At 43.0% G+C, this 18910-nt stretch overlaps 1 protein-coding gene across 1 annotated transcript in view; it reads right to left on the bottom strand.

The window, feature by feature from the left end:
• The window catches only part of LOC136857465 (uncharacterized), a 263084-nt gene extending 255726 nt beyond the window's left edge, over positions 1-7358 (bottom strand). The window contains exon 1 of the mRNA XM_068225070.1: positions 7284-7358. Coding sequence (XP_068081171.1) covers positions 7284-7344 — 61 coding nt within the window. The 5' untranslated portion in view covers positions 7345-7358. The remainder of the gene's footprint in view (positions 1-7283) is intronic.
• Between the last annotated feature and the right edge of the window lie 11552 nt (positions 7359-18910).

Raw genomic sequence — 18910 nt, 5'->3', positions numbered from 1 at the left:
TAATCCCTAGGGAGATACCAGAATAACTAGAAGGATCATGTCAATAGAATGACACGGGAAAGAATTCTAAAGCAAATCTTACGATAGCAGTCCAGAGGAAGTTTCTCTATTGGACGCCCAGCTGACCGTAACAGGTCACTTGGCTTACTACCTGTTTGGAAGTGATAAAAACGATGACAGCGCACCAAGTATTCGCCTGAAAAGATAACTCAGCCCTCACAAATTGGCTAAAAGCTCTACGTCACTACTAAAATGCAGTCCAGATGTTATTTTTCAAAACAACTTGTACATCAAAATGCACAGCACTCTAGAAGACCTGAAAACCGGTAGCTGACGCCGTAAAATGAAGAGACAGATGGTTTTTCTCATATGAAGGTAATAGTATTAGCCCTAATGGACAACGATTAAAAAAGCTACCATGGAAACTTATAACAGATAATGTCTCAGATGAGAGAGGAATGAAGAGAAATAACTTGGGGACGACTATCTTTGGAAAATGACACCAGGGATCGACGTCGGGCTGGAGAACTGCGGAAGCCTTCAGCTTGTAAGTCTGTAAGCGTCCACTGTTACGGAAGCAGGCTTCTTCACATTCTATACCGATCTCTGGTTCTTATGTAACCGAGACAATAACAGAGTTACAGTAGTTAGTTCCGTAGCTGAGTGTATATTTGCCTTAGTAGACCTCGTGAGGAACGTGTGAAACTGGTACCGGTTCATTCTTCTCAAGGAATATTCACCAAGGCAACAAAGATAAAAATGCCCTGCAGTCATTTGGACTCACGACCTAGTTTAGGCGGTCAATGTGTGGTGTAAGATGAGTGTCCCAGATCCTTACTCGAACCCACACCATTAAGAGTTTTCAATCCTGATGTACGAGTTGTTATTAGCCTCATTCAGCTTCAACAGGTCATTTAAGAAAGAAGGAAACGTGTAGACATGATGTGGGCTTTTGGGCTTATGCTGTGTCAGGAAAACAACGTGAAACTCTTTCCGTTTCACAGAGAACTTTTCTCCGCATCTTCAGAAGAAAATATCGACTGTTCACGGGGAAGACTTTTACAATAATGATGGTTCGAATTTTATTTTACCGTTGAAAAATTGTAGTGGTACACTCGTTCGTCACCAGGTGGCTCGCTGTATGCTAGCACAGCGCTCCAAGCGGGAGCTGACGACAACATAAAGTTCCAATCACGGCCGACTGGATCCCTCGCTGCCCTCCTTGAGCTACGCATCAAGTCGGCCGTGCTCCAATATAACATTAACACATAACACATAGCTTGGAATGAACCAACTGGTGATGACCAACGTACGAATTTGGAAAAATCCGAAACGAAATAACAATATAAAAAGTACAGGGAAGAGAGAGCAATTTTAGTGACGGTGCCAAACACGGTTTTTTGCGAGGGACCTTGGCAAGGAAACGTGTAGATTTACGTAACTTCTGATATCGTGATTATACCCACGGGTCCTCCTCGCACTAACACGCTGAAGGATTTCAGCTACACCGGGCGAGTTGGCCGGGCGGTCAGGGGCACGCGGTTGTGAGCTTGCATCTGGGAGATAGTGGGTTCGAATCCCACTGTCGGCAGCCCTGAAGATGGTTTGTCATTGTTTCCCATTTTCACACCAGGCAAATGCTGGGACTGGTCCTTAATTAAGGCCATGGCCGTTTCCTTTCCTCTCCTAGGCCTTTCCTAACCCATCGTCGCCATAAGACGTATCTGTGTCGGTGCGACGTAAAGCAACTAGCAAAAAAATCAGATTTCGGCTACGCAAAGATGGAAGAAGAATAGGATTGGAAAGAAAGAAGCAGCCGTGGCCTTAATTAATATACAGCCCAACATTTCCCTGCTGTGAAAAACATCCAGTTTTACTTGGAATTTAAACCACACGCAAGTCATTTTCCTTTTTAAATCTCCCAAATTCTCCCAAATACATTTGCGGGGATTCTAACTGAGGCCGTCTTAGTGAGAAGCCAGTGACTATGCAAATCGGCTATCACACTGACGTCATGTGACGAACTGTTTGATATGAGAAATAGATAATCCGATCGTGAAAGCCAACCATTTCACGTGTCGTAACATCAAAGATATATCTGCCGATCATTTTGCTGGGCAGCAGTCGCCTTGGAAAGTCTAAACCCTTAATCGACTGTACAGTTGTTGTTTTACTAATTTTAGATATAATATGCAGAATATTAAAATAATCATAATTACAATAATAATATTGATATGCCACTAAATACTTTTACGGTTTTCGGAGTAGCTGATATGCTAGGCTGGTGTATTTGATCTCCTTAAAGTATCATCGGACTGAGCCAGGATCGACTCACCTTTTTTTAACGGACTAGGACAATTGTTGGGAAACAATGAATATTATGTTGATTACTCATCCTAAGGCTAGTTTAATCTCCACCGACAATTGCAATAATAATAATAAAAATAATGGCGTGTGGCATCCGAATAGGCGTGGTGCAGGTCTTTCGAGTTGACGTGGTGTAGGCGACTTGGGCGTCTGTGAGGATGAGGCCATACCTACGATGAATTCCAGCCCCCGAGCCATCGGAATTAACCAATGAAGGTTAAAATCCCCGACCCTCCCGGGAATCGAACCCTCTGCACCAAGGGCCACCACGCTAACCATTTAGCAATGGAGCCGGACTAAACTCGTGTCCTCATCCTGAGGTGGCGCAGCTCTTTTCAGGCACACCCCCAATGGAGGTGAGCTGCGCGTACTTACTAACCACATACCAGACATGCTGGCAGTATCGGGAATCGAACCTGGGCCTCCGAGGATGGCAGCTAATAGCATTAACTGTCACGCTACGGAGGCGGACAGTCGTCATAAGAACTTAGATGCTGCAGAAGGTAAATACTGGGGAAATGAGAAGTGATGCAGTTCCTCGTAGTCTACCACCCCACTGAAATAGTTATCAGCCGACACTACAAGTCAAACTTTTACATCATTCATCACAAGGGCTTCCAGCGTAAGGAGGGACTGACTAGCTGAGGTAATAAGGGCCTGCTCGACTCACCAGGAAGGATGTGGTTTCGATTCCCATCACGAAGTTGACATTTTTAGAAACAAGAACTTCACGTATGGAGAGACACATGGCCCTGAGGTTCACTTAATCTACACCAATGAATGAGGACCACGTCGATTCCTGGGCCAAAGGCGGCCGGACATAGAGAAAACCACTCTGGCCCACACTGTACAGAGGTTACGGATAATGGAAGCCTTCAACTCCCATTCCTCCAAGCGATGTCCATGGGTGTGCCTTTTACCATGCATAAGGAATGGTGATAACCAGCCCTGTGGTCTAAGGGTAGCCTGGCTACCTCTCACCCGGTGGGCCCAGGATCGGTTCCCAGCTAGGACAAGGATTTTTACCAGAATCTGAGGACTGGTTCGAGGTTCACTCAGCCTACGCGAGAAAAAGTTGAGGAGTTATTTGACAATGAGATAGTGGCCCCGATATAGAAAGTCAGGAATAATGGCTGAGATGATTCATCACACTGGCAACCCGTCACCTTGTAATCTGGAGGAATGATGTTGCTAGTACCGTTCATACTGTAACTCAGTCACTTTCACATTGTCGAAACCGAGGATGAGATTGAGACAGGTCTTTGAAAGCAAAGAAGTTGCTATAGTGAATCCAGAAGCATAGTCTACTGCAAACACTGTACATCGTAAGAAATGAACCTGAACTGAAATGAAACAGTATTAAATGTCAAAAAAGTGCTCCCATCGCTGTACACACCACGAGAAAAAGGGAGATGGTCCCTGGACTACGGCGACTTCCGATAGTTTAACTAAATGTGAACCTTTCCTCTTCTTTCTCCAGGTAACTCCAGGAAACCTCTGGGATACGGCCCAATCTCGAAGTCTTACACCAGTCCTTGACTTACCAGTATATAACTAAATACACAGACATATTATTGACTCGAGAACAGTTTCCAGCACAGAAATACCTAACGCTGCCGCCAGGGAATGCAACAAATATAATGCAAGTAAACTCTCAAGTTCCCTCCAATGAATCGCTTTTACTTTTTATTTTTACAAGTTGCTTTACGTCGCACCGACACAGATATATGTTGTTATGGAGATGATGAGAGAGGAAAGAGCTAGGAGTGGGAAGGAAGCGAGCATGGCCTTAATTAAGGTACAGCCCCAGCATTTGCCTGGTGTTAAAGTGGGGAAACCACAGAAAACCATCTTAAGAGCTGCCAACAGTGGGGTTCGAATCCACTATCTCTCGAATACTGGACACTGGCCGCACTTAAGCGACTGCAGCTATCGAGCTCGGTCAATCTAATTTCATTTAGGATTCGAGCTGGAGCTAGTGCCAAGACATAGTAACATCAGACACCTACGTGATAATAATAAGCAAATTACTTTGAAGTGTTACTAAATTGTAAGAAAGGAAAAATTTAGAGCTATGAGTAGGGCCCGGATGTTTATGCAGTAGGCCTAATAGGTTAGAATGCGAACTTACTGAAGCGAGTAACAAGTAGAGTCTACCCGCACGACGGTAATGCTATGAGGTTTGCATAAACATTAGGGGTGCGGCCCATTAGAACCCCTAGAATTTATGTTACTCCCACTGCATTACGTTAGAGCGGGCTAGTCGACATTTCCTACTAACAAAATTACTTTACCGTCGTGCGGGTAGACTCTACTTGTTACTCGCTTCAGGAAATTCGCATTCTAACCTATTACTGTATAAACATCCGGGCCCTAGCTATGAGTAAACTTGTTTTGCACTCCCTTCACACACATCATGGAGATATGAACCGTGGAAGAAGTTTGATAAAATGAACATCTCACTACCTGAAACATGGAATGACCGCATTATGAAAATGCATACACGTGGTAAATAAAGTACACGGAGATAGCGATCACATGTAGTTTCAGGCCCATACTACAAAAAAACAGTAATGATAGAATATCTCTAAAAATAAGGTCCGAGAAAGCTTTTTATGATGATTTTTTCCTAGTTGTTTTACGTCGCATCGATACAGATAAGTCTTATGGCGACGATGTAACAGGGAAGGGCTAGGAGTGGGAGGGAAGCGGCCGTGGCCTTAATTATGGTTCAGCCCCAGCATTTGCCTGGTGTGAAAATGGGAAACCACGGAAAACCATCTTCAGGGATGTCGACATCCGGGAGATAGTGGGTTCGAACCCCACCGTCGGCACCCCTGAAGATGGTTTTGCGTGGTTTCCCATTTTCACACCAGGCAAATGCTGGGGCTGTACCTTAATTAAGGCCACGGCCGCTTCCTTCCCATTCCTAGGCCTTTCCTGTCCCATCGTCGCCATAAGACCTATCTGTGTCTGTGCGACGTAAAGCTAATAGCAAAAAAGAGACGCCGAGGTGCCGGAACGTTGTCTCGCATGATTTTTTCTACGTGCCAGTAAATCCACCGACACAAGGCTGTCGTATTTGAGCACCTCCGAATACCACCGGACTGATCCGAGATCGAACCCACCAACTTGTAATTAGCAGGTCAGCGCTCTACCGTCTGAGGTACTCAGCCCGACGAAGGACAGCAAGTGGTCGGTAGTAGCAGGGAGAGACGAGCAGTGATGTACAGCGATACTGCCGTCTCCAATTCGTGAATAATAGCAGAGCGAGGCTTAAGTGACGCGGTATACGGACAATGCTTGCAATCATTCGCAATGAATGAATCGTTGATAGAATCGTTGGTTTATGTCTGTGGAACGAGGAGTTGTCTTCCTGTTAAATACATGGGCAGTTGAACTCGACTCCGTATTATAATCCCATCGAAGGACTGAAAAGATTTTTGTAAGCGAATTGGTATAAGGAAAGCTATTTATCTAGTAGTTTTCTTCCAGATGCCAGTCCTCAACCAAAATTAACGCAGGTACGTGGTAGCCGAGTGACACTGTCGTTGGCTTCTCAGCCGAGTGACACTGTCGTTGGCTTCTCACCGAAGAAGTCGATGTGGGAATCCAGGGCAGTACATGTGGGATTTTGGAAATGGACAATTGCGTCTCGTGGCTCAGATTCCCGTATCAACAGTCACGTAAATATCACGACCAATGCATGTGGGATTTCTGAACTGAAACGTCATTTCCCAATGTTATGAAATCCTCGTAAAATGGAGGTCCAGTGGTTATGGTCACGATATAAACAGTTATGTAAAGCTACAAGCTTACTTTAGTGTATTCCTTTATAATTCATGTTTTTTAAACTACTATATGAGAAGATACCATATGAAGCTCATGTCAAAAGCAAAATACTGTTGAGAAGATAATAATAATAATAATAATAATAATAATAATAATAATAATAATAATAATAATAATAATAATAATAATAATAATAATAATAATAATAATAATAATAATAATAATAATAATAATAATAATAATAACGCATGTGACCGGAGAAATACAGTGCAGGATTTTCCAATTGATGCCGATGGGAGTCCTGCATGTCTACGAGGATGAGGTACTATCTATGACTTCTAATGCTGAGGACGGTGCAGAAACCCAGTCCTCGAGCCAGAGAAATTAACTAATTAAGATTAAAATCCCCAATCCGGCTGAGAATCGAACCCGCAACACTTAGGACCAAAGGCTAGCCCGGTAACCCTTTAACCATGGAGACAATAATAATAATAATAATAATAATAATAATAATAATAATAATAATAATAATAATAATAATAATAATAATAGCGTATGGCCTCCGATGAAAACGAACACACACACACACACCCAGTTCCCGAGCCAGATAAATTAACCAATGAAGGTAAAAATCACCTACCAGTGCGGGAATTTAACCCAGGGGCCGTTGGACGAAAGGTCAGAATGCTAACTAGTTAGCAACGGAACTGGACACCAGTAATAATAATAATAATTATTATAATAATAATAATAACGTGCGTAACATCCCTCAATTGTTATCCGTTTTCAAAGACATAGTACTCCCAGAATTTTGGCCTGAAAAGGCTTTCTTTAACGTGTCAGAAAATTTACTGAAGCCGACTCCTACATTCAAAAGTGTCAGCCGACTGTATAGGGATTCGACCCCGCAACTTTGAACAAATGAGGCGAGTGAACAGCTAATTACGATACCAAGTCAGTCAATAAAGGAAATTTCTCACCATTGATAAAAGTAAATCTTTCTAGTGATCGGATCATGTTTGCTACAACGAGCTTTGATATAAAAGGAGATTTTCTGACAGCGACAACAATAGTACTGTAGAGCTACATAGATCATGCTAGATATTTAAAATACGTAAACTTACCACACACGATTGCCAACTGCAGAATAACAATGACGGTCGCAGCATTCCAGTGGAATAGCATCGTTGTATTCCTTACCGTGAGACGCCCTTTTGCATCACTAGCAGTAGTAACCACTTAACGTCTCATTTACGGTAACGTCAAAGTGTATCTCCCAATCAAATTCCCTCACTCTTTGTTACGTACGCCTTTTTATTTATAACGAGTTTGTAACACTCAGTTCCTTTTGAGTAACTCAAGAACATTAATTATTTTATGGTCCTATTCCCTTTTGTACTTTTATAATCAGCAGTAACTGGTGAGTTATTTCACTTCTGAAGGTGACTTTCGGCTGTATGGCAGTCAACATTCGTTAACTTAGTCTTACGTTTGTCGTTAAAATTCAGAAAACTATTGTCTTTGAAACGCATGTATTGTTACACACAAAAAAATCACTTTCACATGTTTATAAATCTACCTTAGTCTTCTGGAGACGTGTCTCTTTTATCAATGTAGATAATCTTGTGCTTCACACGTGGACGCATTTCAAAACTTCAAATGATGATGAATAATTGTCTCCACTATTAAATAACTCCATACATCACAGGAGATTATCTGCTGATGTCCTTTATATTTGCGGCCTACGGATGAAAGTTTTTTCATTTTTCAGCACGTGCTGAAGTTATTTTGTTCAATGTATGCAATTAAAATATGTTGATTTAAAGAATACACTTCTAATCGGCACACACTTATCACAATTATGATTTATTGTTGAAATGTTTTACACGAGTTAAGTCAGTAACAGATAAAGTCCGAGTAAAAATGTACGAAAGATCAGTACAAGAAGGTTTAGTCATAAAAATCAGGTTGCATCGTGCTTTCTCACTGTGTTCCTGTGTACGAGCAGTCATGTGTAAAAAGCAATTGTGCTACTGTAAAATAACACACTTTCTCATACCAACAGATAAAGCTACTATGATGTTCGGAATGTTGTCAACGTGTGTCGTTCTACGAAAACTTTAAGATATTTCTTCTCTTATGTAGTAGCGTTCAGTAAGTCTTCAGATAGTATTCACTCCATGGACACACGTGTCAATCAAACACTACAAACACTATTTTGCGTCGTTTAAATATTGCTCCACATGTGAGAACTATCAGAGTTTCGGATTCACTTGCCACACGGCCTTGCCCGGTTTGGTCAACTCACCTAAGTTTGTTTACATTATGTGCGAGTTCGTAAGTACTAGCACTGGCTCGCTCGACGACCCACTCCCAACTGCGCGACTGCTCGTCCGCTGGCTGCCGCACTCAACTCTTCCGTTAGGCACAAGACACACTTTCTCCGTCGGCCAGTGACTGCAGCCTACCGCCCGTCCTCCTGCAACACAACACAGCATTAGACTTACCAACAAAGTACAAGCATGGCATAAATTAATTCATCAAGGAGCGTACACAATGATTAGAATGAGCAAAGTAAATGGATCTTCAAAAATTCAATAAGGAACTAACCTCAAAAGTGCTCGAGTTAGGTATGGGGGTCGGAGTGAGGTGGCAGGTACAGATATAAGAAATACAGATACAGATACAAGAAATCGCATTTAAACACAGGTGGTGGTGGTCATTATTGTTTTAAGAGGAAGTACAACTAGGCAACCATCCTCTATATAACACTAATCAGTGAGAAAACATGGAAGGAATCCGACACTTGAAAAATGAAGGTATCGGCCAAGAGAAGACAGGGGTCACGCAGGGCGTGAAAATGAAAGACTCCCTAGGATTCGCAAACCTAATACCACCGGGATCGGAAAAGAACAAGAGTTGACCAAGGGACATGAGAGAGGATAGATGAAAGTGAGGAGCCTGGCACAAGTAAGTGGAAGCAATGCCAGGACTCAGCTAAGTATCCCATGGTCGCTAAACCACGCTTCCAAGTTGAGAGCCCCTGAGGCCCGTTATAGTCGTTCTTTTTTTATTAGATCTTTAACCAAGTGAAAAAAATGTCTTCACTAGGTAATACCGTATATGGAAAAACAATGAAAACTGAAGAAATATCGTGGCGATTCTGGAGTACGTTGTTGCTTTGAGTTAAGTCATACCAGCGAAAGAACCAAGAAAATGTTAAATGAATTGTTGCACTCACAATGCAAACCTCGTGTAGCTGGAAATTCAGCAAAACACCGATTAACCGAACTTGGGTTAACCGAAACTCGGATTATCCCAAATGCAAATAAAAAAATATCAAGTATTGTACTGCATGGGAATAATCACAGTAGGCCTTGATTGCCTTGTTTTTCTTAAATGTGAACATTGGAAGTGAGCGTTGTACCAACTGCCTACTGTATGTTGTACATTAAAACGTTTTCTTTTAAAGCAACACAAAAACGATAGTACGTACTTTAGGTTGGTCCTTCTAATGAAAAGATGACGGGACATTGTTGCTGGAAAACGTTGGGAGGGACGCAACAAACAGACAAAACATGCTGAGATTTTTGAATGAGTAATTCATACTATATTTATTTTGATGTGCTGCAATCCTAAAATGTTATTTTAACTTTAATATTATCTATTATTTAATCCGTTTATCGTCCAAGGTCGGTTTCCGCTCGGACTCAGCGAGGGGTCTCACCTCTACCGCCCCAGGGGCAGTGTCCTGGAACGTGAGATATTTGGTCGGGGATACAACTGCCTTGGCCAGGCGGCCTCACCTGTTGTGCTGAACAGCGGCCTTGTAGGGGGATGGGATGATTCGAAGGGATAAGCAAGGAGGAGGGAACGAAACGGCCGTGGCCTTAGGTACCATCCCAGCATTTACCTGGAGAAAAAGTGGGGTAAACTACGGAAAATCACTCCTAGGACGACTCTACTCAGTTTAATTCCCGAGGCTGAGTGGACCCAGTTCCAGCACTCGTACGACTTTTCAAATTTCGTGGCGGAGCCGGGAATCGAACCGGGGCCTCCGGAAGTGGCAGCTAATCATACTAATCACTACATTACAGAGGCGGACAATTGTTTCAGTTTTAATGTTATTTGCTTTACGTCCCACTAACTACTCTTTTACGGTTTTCGGAGATGCCGAGGTGCCGGAATTTAGTCGCACAGGAGTTCTTTTTACGTCCAGTAAATCTACCGACACGAGGCTGACGTATTTGAGCACCTTCAAATATCACCGGACTGAGCCAGGATCGAACCTGCCAAGTTGGGATCAGAAGGCCAGCGCCTCAACCGTCTGAGCCACTCAGCCCGGTCGTTTCAGTTTTAATAAAGAACATAAGTGTAGCCTACAAAGAGTTTTTGAATTCGTTTCGCCTTCAAACCATTTCAGAATTTCATACAGTAATTCGATTTTTAAATAATATTATTAATAATAATAATAATAATAATAATAATAATAATAATAATAATAATAATAATAATAATAATGATAACAGATGTTCATGGCTTAACCAAAAAAGTCGTTATCTGAAACGGCTCCCCCTCCCCCTACCTTTAGTTCGGTTAACGAGAGTTAGGCCTATACTGTAATACGGAGGTTTCAAAAAATATCTATTGATAATTACTAGGCTTTTAAAAAATTTGAAGGTAATTTTACGGCTGGTATGAATGGGTAATACGAATCAAAAGTTTTGTTTAAGTAGCGTTTGTAGTTCCTGAGGTATAAAAATTTGAATTTTACGAAATGTAAGCTAGTAAAAGCTCAAGGTCCTACCTCTCACTTAAAATAATCCCCTGGGCTTTCCACTTTCACTAGTCGTCGTAAATAACAAGATTTGTTTGGGTAGCCTAAATGGTCACTTTGTCGGTCTTACAGTCTAGGAAGTAATAGGTTTGCTTCTTACCCGGAGGCAGCGAGTTCGATTCCCGGCCAGGTCAGGTATATTTTACAAGGATCTGAGGCCTTGTTTGGGGACTATTCAGCCTACACGAGAATAATTCAGGAGCTATCTGACGGTGGCATAGCGACCTCGGTCTCGAAAGCAAAGAGTAGTGGCTGATTAATTATTTACGTTGGCCACGCGACACGTCATAATCTGCAGATGAGCAGGCCAAGGTCCTTCACGGGGCTGTTGCGCAATGGGGCTAGGTGGTCACTTTGTAAGCGTATGTCTACCTCTTAGGTCCGTTTTCTGATACGGAGTCGGGGGAGTGAAAAATATATGGTATGTTTTACGGCCGGATGCCCTTCCTGACGCAACCTCACTTGAGGTTAATGTAATTGGGTGTGGAGGTAGATCGAATCGGCTGTGGCCTATGAATAAGGTCTGTACTGGCATTTGCCTGAAAGTGAAAACGAGAAACCACAGAAAACATTTCTCAGGAGAGGCGACGATGGTGGGGTTCGACCCACTCGTCTCCTGAATGTAGAGCTTGGCTCCATAGCCGTAGGGCGTTAATCCTAGAAGGATCGGGGGAGGGGGGTGACTCCGAGGCCCACAGTCAGAATAAATTGCTTTTTGTAATGAGATACACTCTTTGCAATGGTTGTAAAGAATTTGTATTCTTATTTGAGTCAAAAGTTAACTACCGTAATAAACTAAATCATTTTGAAGTTTTCTTACCTTAAAATGGTAATCAAAATCGCTCTGGGGCCACAAGGCCTTACCTTGGTCCTGTTGAAGGCCAATTTGTCTACTTGTATTTATTTATTTATTTATTTGTCATAAGTCTGTACAGAGTTCTCCTCCATATTCGCAGACACTAATACATATCGCTACATTAATGCATGAATGAGTTGAAAATGAATGATTCCATGACTGAATTGAATTGTCATGCATGCACGAATGAATGAACACTTCTCTTCCAGCCACGGATAACCACCAACTGAGGAGAGAGCATTCGATTCGCTGAATAAATGCATGGATGGGTTTGTGCATAGTTACTGCCCGGTCGTGTTATCCACCCCTGGTGAGAAAAGGACCAAGGACCAAGGGGGATGTTTTCATTCCCCTCCCCGAAGGGGAGGGGCGGGCCACCTAGAAGGTAACGCCTTCTCTCTGGCCAGGAGATTTGGCGGGGTTCGGGGATTTGGAGTGGTTTGAAGTTAGAGAGGGGCGGTGTTAGGTTTTTGTGAGGTGGGGGTGTTTGGCCTCCTGGCTAAGGGTGCAGTACCTGCTCTTGTGCTTTTTATTGAGTTTTACTAAAGATACATTTAGTTACAATACATGTTAGGTTTACAATACAAATGAGATTACAAATACATATATAGAGATTACAATGAAGTTTACATAAAGTGGTGGTATGGTTGCGGGTTGGACGTGGTGTTAAGGTAGGTTTGGGATGTTAGGAAGTGGAGGGTTGTTGTGATGTTTGTGATGGAGGTGGCTAATAGTCGGAGAAGGTCTAGTATTGGGAGGGGTGGTATAAAGTAGTTGGTTTGAGGAATGGGTGGATGGATGACTGGTGGAGGGGTTGGGGGTGGCGGTGGGCGTGGGCGGCGGTGGGAGTTGTTAGAAGGTATACGGGTGGGTGGGGGTGGGGAGCGGGATTGCTCTACTCGGTGGTACTGAGAGTTGACTCGGACGCCGGTGGTGACGAGTTGGTGTACATCTTCTTCAGCAGGGAGATGGATGCGGACCATGTATGTCGGGCCGTTCCTGTTGAATATTCTGAATGCTCTGAGGGCTGGGATGCCTGCTGCTTTGAGTTGTTCGAGAATGTCACTTGTGGTAATTGTAGGGTCAATGCCCCGAATGACACAACTCGGTGCTGGTGGCTGCTGGGGTGCTGGTGGTGTGGCAGTTGCTTCTTCTTGTATGGCTGGCTGAGCTGTGCTGGTTGGTTCTACTTGGTTGGGCGTTGCTTCTTCTTGAGTGGCTGGCTGAGGTGTGATGGTTGCGTCTACTCTGTTGGCAGGGGATTGCTGGGTGCTGGGTTGTGAGGGACTGAGGGGGGTGATGGGTATTGACATTATGGGAGAGGGGTGCATAGAAGTGGTGGTAGTAATGATAGAGGTGTGGGTAGGAGTGATGGCCGAGGTAGTGATGGTAGTAGTGGTAGTGGTTATTGATATGGACGAAATGGCGGAGGGAGGTGGTGGGGGTTCCTGGGTTGCGGGTTGATTTTCCATAAGAGTGGGAAGAGTGTTGGGGTTTTCATCCAGTTGCTGCATTATATAGTCTGGAGTTGGTACCACTGTGTATATCCTGTTGTTTATTTTTGCTCCGTCGACTTCCATTACTGATGCGTCAACGTCATTTCTAAGGTAGACCAGGACTTGCGTGGACGGTTGAGAAGTTGCGCTGTCCAGTAGTCTGCGGACATCGTAGACTCGGAGGCCGGCTTTCCGTAGTTGGGTCCTGATGACATGTTCTGGTAGGCTGGTTTCTACACCTGTGATGAGGGAGAGATAATACATGATTTTATGGGGAGGCGACAACCAACTAGGAGTCTGCCTATTTCTGCTTGTGTGGGCCGACTGGGTTGCGATTTTAGAGTTGAGGGCACCCCAGCCGAAAAAAATACAGGTGTTGAGTTGATCTCGAGTATGGAGAGGAGATGGAGAAAAGGAGCCACCTTTCCAGGGATAACACGCCCGGCCCTTTCTCTCGAGGCCAAAACGCAAGATCCCCACCTGATCTAATAGCTGTCAAACACTAATTTCTCACCATTCCCTAAATTCAGCAGGGCACATGTAATCGGAAATCGCGCTCCCCATGTGCCGCCCTCCCTTTCTTCTTTCTCTGTTACATTTGTAGACACTCTACTCCATTCGATTGGGATAGGCCCGTCCTATCCAATCCTACCTCGGTTATGTCCTTACATGAATGCATGAATTAATTAATTAATTAATTAATGATTCCATGCCTAATTTGTGCTTCCTTACATGGGCGGATCACCATTCCACATGCATTTTTCTACATGAATGAATGAATGAATGAATGAATGAAATAGATTCCCTAACTGGATTGAGGATAAATGTTTGGGTGGATTTATGAATGGGTTGTCTACTTATAAACACCATTGATTTTCACATCAGCCTTTCCCAAAGAGGTTCCAATAATGCACAAAACATGACAACAGTGGTAAAAAAATCAAGAATGACAACAACCTGATTATTGAAGCAACAAGACTGACTGTTGTTAGCTTAACAGTTAGTGTGTGCTTGTAATGTTACCTGTTTGTTTTGTTGCTTAGGTGATGTATAAGCTGTGAGTCAATATGAGTCGAAATAAATTTAGTGTCGAAGAAATAAACAGAATGTTGGACGACGAGGATGATGTGGAGCAAAATATGTTTGGTTCTTCAGACGAAAAAAATTGTGTCCAATTTGCGTTTGTGACTTGATATTTGGATGAATTTAATTTGGGGGTAAAATAATGTTAATGATAAAGATGGTTATGATAATGAGCGATATTCCTTCTGTGTGACAGAAGCAGTAAAACTGTAATATGCTTAAAATATGAGCCCGGAAATAACTCTGATTTGTGTTTGTGACCAATATCTGAGCGAACTGAATTTCGGTTTCATATATACTGAAGTTTCCTTTACAAATTATTCATTAGACGATGTTTCATAACCTATGTCACTAGACTCCAGGTTTATTACATATTGTTTAGAATGGGCCACTGAAGCCCCCCTCCCCACTTCGTCTTCCATGTAACAAGTAACAACCAAACCTTCATCCTTTTAGGGTTAGCACGCGTAGTCACTTTAAGCATTGTAGTAATATATTTTTGTTAATGTACAAGTCAAAATGAGAAGCTTCTGATTTCAAAACGTTAGTTGTGAACATACCAAAATGTTGGAGATCAGCAGGTTGGCGAATAAAATTCTCATCCTCCAAGAGAAGTAAGAAAAGCAAAGCAAAGTCGTCTCCGTACAGGCTATGAAGGCCTCTGGAGGGGTGGAAGGTAAAGGCTTCTACCATCCGTAACCTCGGCGCTTGGTGGGGTAGAGTGGTAAGCTCTACGCCCGGCCACCTTTGCCCCCAGGAATTTACCTGGTACTTATTTTTGGTGTAGGCTGAGTGAATCTCAAGGCCATGTGCATCTCCGGAAGTGGAACCTCAAAGGGAACTGCAAGTCAAGAAATTATCAGAAAAAGAAAAGGGCGAAAATTACAAAGGAAGCTGCAGGCACAGAGTAAGTTTCAGGACATGCATGCGATCATCGAAATTGGTTTTCATGCCAGAACAAACGACATTGTGAGTAATGGATTACCCATTCTTCGGAAATAATATCCTTTCCTTGTAGTTGTATTCCTCTCATTGAAGTGGGATAATGGGATTGCAGCAATAACGAAGAATACATTTTACCTCTTCCTCTTTTCGGAGAATCTACTTAGTCTAAAGACAGCGTTATCGAAAGCCGTACAGAGGAAGTATGCGCTTTAATAATAATAATAACTTCATTTTTATGGTTTTCAGAGATGTCGTGGTCCCGGAATTTTATCTCACACGAATTCTTTTACGTGGCGGTAAATCTTCCGACACGAGCCTGACGTATTCAAGGACCTTCAAATACCACCGGACTGAGGTAAAGGAGAGGGCATATAAGTCTCTGGTAAGACCCCAACTAGAGTATGGTTCCAGTGTATGGGACCCTCACCAGGATTACCTGATTCAAGAATTGGAAAAAAATCCAAAGAAAAGCAGCTCGATTTGTTCTGGGTGATTTCCGACAAAAGAGTAGCGTTACAAAAATGTTGCAAAGATTGGGTTGGGAAGAATTGAGAGAAAGAAGAAGAGCTGCTCGACTAAGTGGTATGTTCCGAGCTGTCAGCGGAGAGATGGCGTGGAATGACATCAGTAGACGAATAAGTTTGAGTGGCGTTTATAAAAGTACGAAAGATTACAATATGAAGATAAAGTTGGAATTCAAGAGGACAAACTGGGGCAAATATTCATTTATAGGAAGGGGAGTTAGGGATTGGAATAACTTACCAAGGGAGACGTTCAATAAATTTCCAATTTCTTTGAAATCATTTAGGAAAAGGCTAGGAAAGCAACAGATAGGGAATCTGCCACCTGGGCGACTGCCCTAAATGCAGATCAGTATTGATTGATATTGACTGAGGTGGAAGCGATCTTTCCAAAATGGGAGTGTACTCTGCCGCGGTCATAGTTACCATAAATTTGTCGTTCTTTTACGAACCAGTATGTCTACCGACCTTAGGCTGACAAATTTGAGCACCTTAAAACACCACCGGAGTGAGCCAGGATCGAACCTGCAAAGTTCGGTTCAGAAGGCCAGCGCCTCACAGGCAGTGTCCTCGATATTCAGACTCTGGGTCGGGGATACAACTGGGGAGGATGATCAGTACCTCGCCCAAGCGGCCTCACCTGCTATGCTGAACAGGGGCCTTGTGAGGGAATGGGAAGACTGGAAGGGATAGACAAGGAAGAGGGAAGGAAGTAGCCGTGGCCTTAAGTTAGGTATCATCCCGGCATTTGCCTGAAGGAGGAATGGGAAACCACGGAAAACCACTTCCAGGATGGCTGAGGTGGGAATCGAAACCACCTCTACTCAGTTGACCTCCCGAGGCTGAGTGGACCCTGTTCCAACCCTCGTACCACTTTTCAAATTTCGTGGCAGAGCCGGGAATCGAACCCGGACCTCCAGGGGTGGCAGCTAATCACACTAACCACTACACCACAGAGACGGACCCTTGATATTCTGCGCATGATATTTTAATGAAAACTGATCAATTCTTGTTAATGTTTTCTTGGATAATTCCATGATCTTGGTCACAGTAACATGACCACCAGAGTTTCAGTTTCATTATAGAGTACCATTGATCGATGTGATATGGTGACGCGGTTTGGATCACGTTGCTGTGAACTTGCGATCGGGAGTTGGTGGGTTCGAACCTCACTGCCGACAGCTCTTAAGATGATTTTCCGAGGCCTCCCATTTTCTCTTAGAAATTATATGAGTTACCCGATGTGACTCTTTGGCCCATTCTGCTGTCGAAAATTTAAATGTGGTTCATGGTTCGAGAACCTTCTGAAATGTAACTTTTGAAGTTGAGGGGTTGATTCCCCTTATTGTAACTTGGTTTGGAGGCTGCAGCTTCTTAATTGAGAACTTCTTACCCCCGGTGGTCAAAGCTTGTAACACTGTAAATATCCTTCTAAATTCTACTTGTTAAAAGGTGTTAGTTTGTTAAATTATTGTTACTTTGAAGATATTTCCAAAGGAAAAGAAAAGGCCATGGTCGCTTCCTTCCCAGTTGTAGCCCTGTCCTATCACATCGTCGCCATAAGATCTGTCTGCGTCGGTGCGACGTAAAACAGTAATAGCAAACAAAGGAAAGAAAAAATAGGGCAAATAATCACGTTGGCCTTCCTTGCACAGTCTTCAGTTCAAATAGTCTCAGTTATCGAAAGAATGCTAATTACAATTATTAATCCTATCTTAATTTTGCCAATAATTTCAGTAATTGAACATTTATTTTGCAATCTCAGAATTTCTCTCTAATATTATTAGCCTAGAGTCTTTGATAGTAAATAAATATGTTTACATAGAGATTAGATGTAGAACCTTGTCTTCTGTGGTCATAACTGTGGCTTCGAATCCTAGTATAGCCGACTGCCAATTAACAATTAAGAGTGCTTAAATATGACAGTTCTGTGACAGCAGATGTACACGCATTTTAAAAGTCCATTTTCAAGGCAATACTCTGATACTCCATCATCCGGTGGTGTTGTTGTTTTATGTCCCACTAACTACCTTTTATGGCTTTCGGAGACTCAGCTCCATCATTTCTTAAAATCTCTAATAGGTGAAAAGATATTAAGAAGATCACTAAACAGGTTTTGAAGCAAAATGTCCGTGGATTTAATAGTATCTTCCATTGTTCCCCCCTTCATATTCAAAGATTATATCATAGTTTCCGCTCTTTTATTTCCTTCAGGGACTCCGTCCAAACCCGCATTATCTACCGGCGAAGTACTGGTGCTTTTTACGTACGGCGCTAGCAAATTAAAGCGTTCTTTAATTAGACAGCTCGAGTATCATAGCATCTTATTACATCATTTCAGCATTCCGTTTTCCCATCATACATTATAAATAGTGTGAGCCATGAGGAATATATTCGGCCCCGCGGTGTAGGGGTAGCATGCCTGCCTCTTTTCTGAAGGACCCGGGTTCGATTCCCAGCCATACCAGGTGTTTTTGCCCGGATCTGAGGGCTGATTCGAGATCTAGTCAGCCTACGTGATTACAACTAATGAGCTATCTGACGGTGAGAAGGCGACCGCAGTCTTGAAATCCAGGAATAACGGCCGAGAGGATTCGTCGTGCTGACCACATGACACCTCGTAAACTGCAGGTTTTCAGGCTGAGCAGCGGTCACTTGGTAAGCTATGGTGTTGCGCCATGGGTTTTTATTTTTTATTTTTAAAATTTTACCGTCGGGCTGAGTGGCTCAGACGGTAGAGCCGCTGGCCTTCTAACTCCAACTTGGCAGGTTCGATCCTGGCTCAGTCCGGTGGTATTTGAAGGTTCTCAAATACGTCAGCCACGTGTCGGTGGATTTACTGGTACGTAAAAGAACTCCTGAGGGACTATATTCCAGGATCTTGGCGTCTCCGAAAACCGTAAAGTAGTTAGTGGGGCGTGAAGTCAATAATATTATTCAAAAGTTTACCAAAAACAGCATTGTCCAGTCCGTCCGGCCGTTCTACTGGACCGATTTGCTTCATTATCTTTTT

This window comes from Anabrus simplex, chromosome 1 (assembly GCF_040414725.1).
Source record: "Anabrus simplex isolate iqAnaSimp1 chromosome 1, ASM4041472v1, whole genome shotgun sequence".
Taxonomy (NCBI): Eukaryota; Metazoa; Arthropoda; class Insecta; order Orthoptera; family Tettigoniidae; genus Anabrus; species Anabrus simplex.
This window is presented reverse-complemented; position numbering and strand designations above follow the sequence as displayed.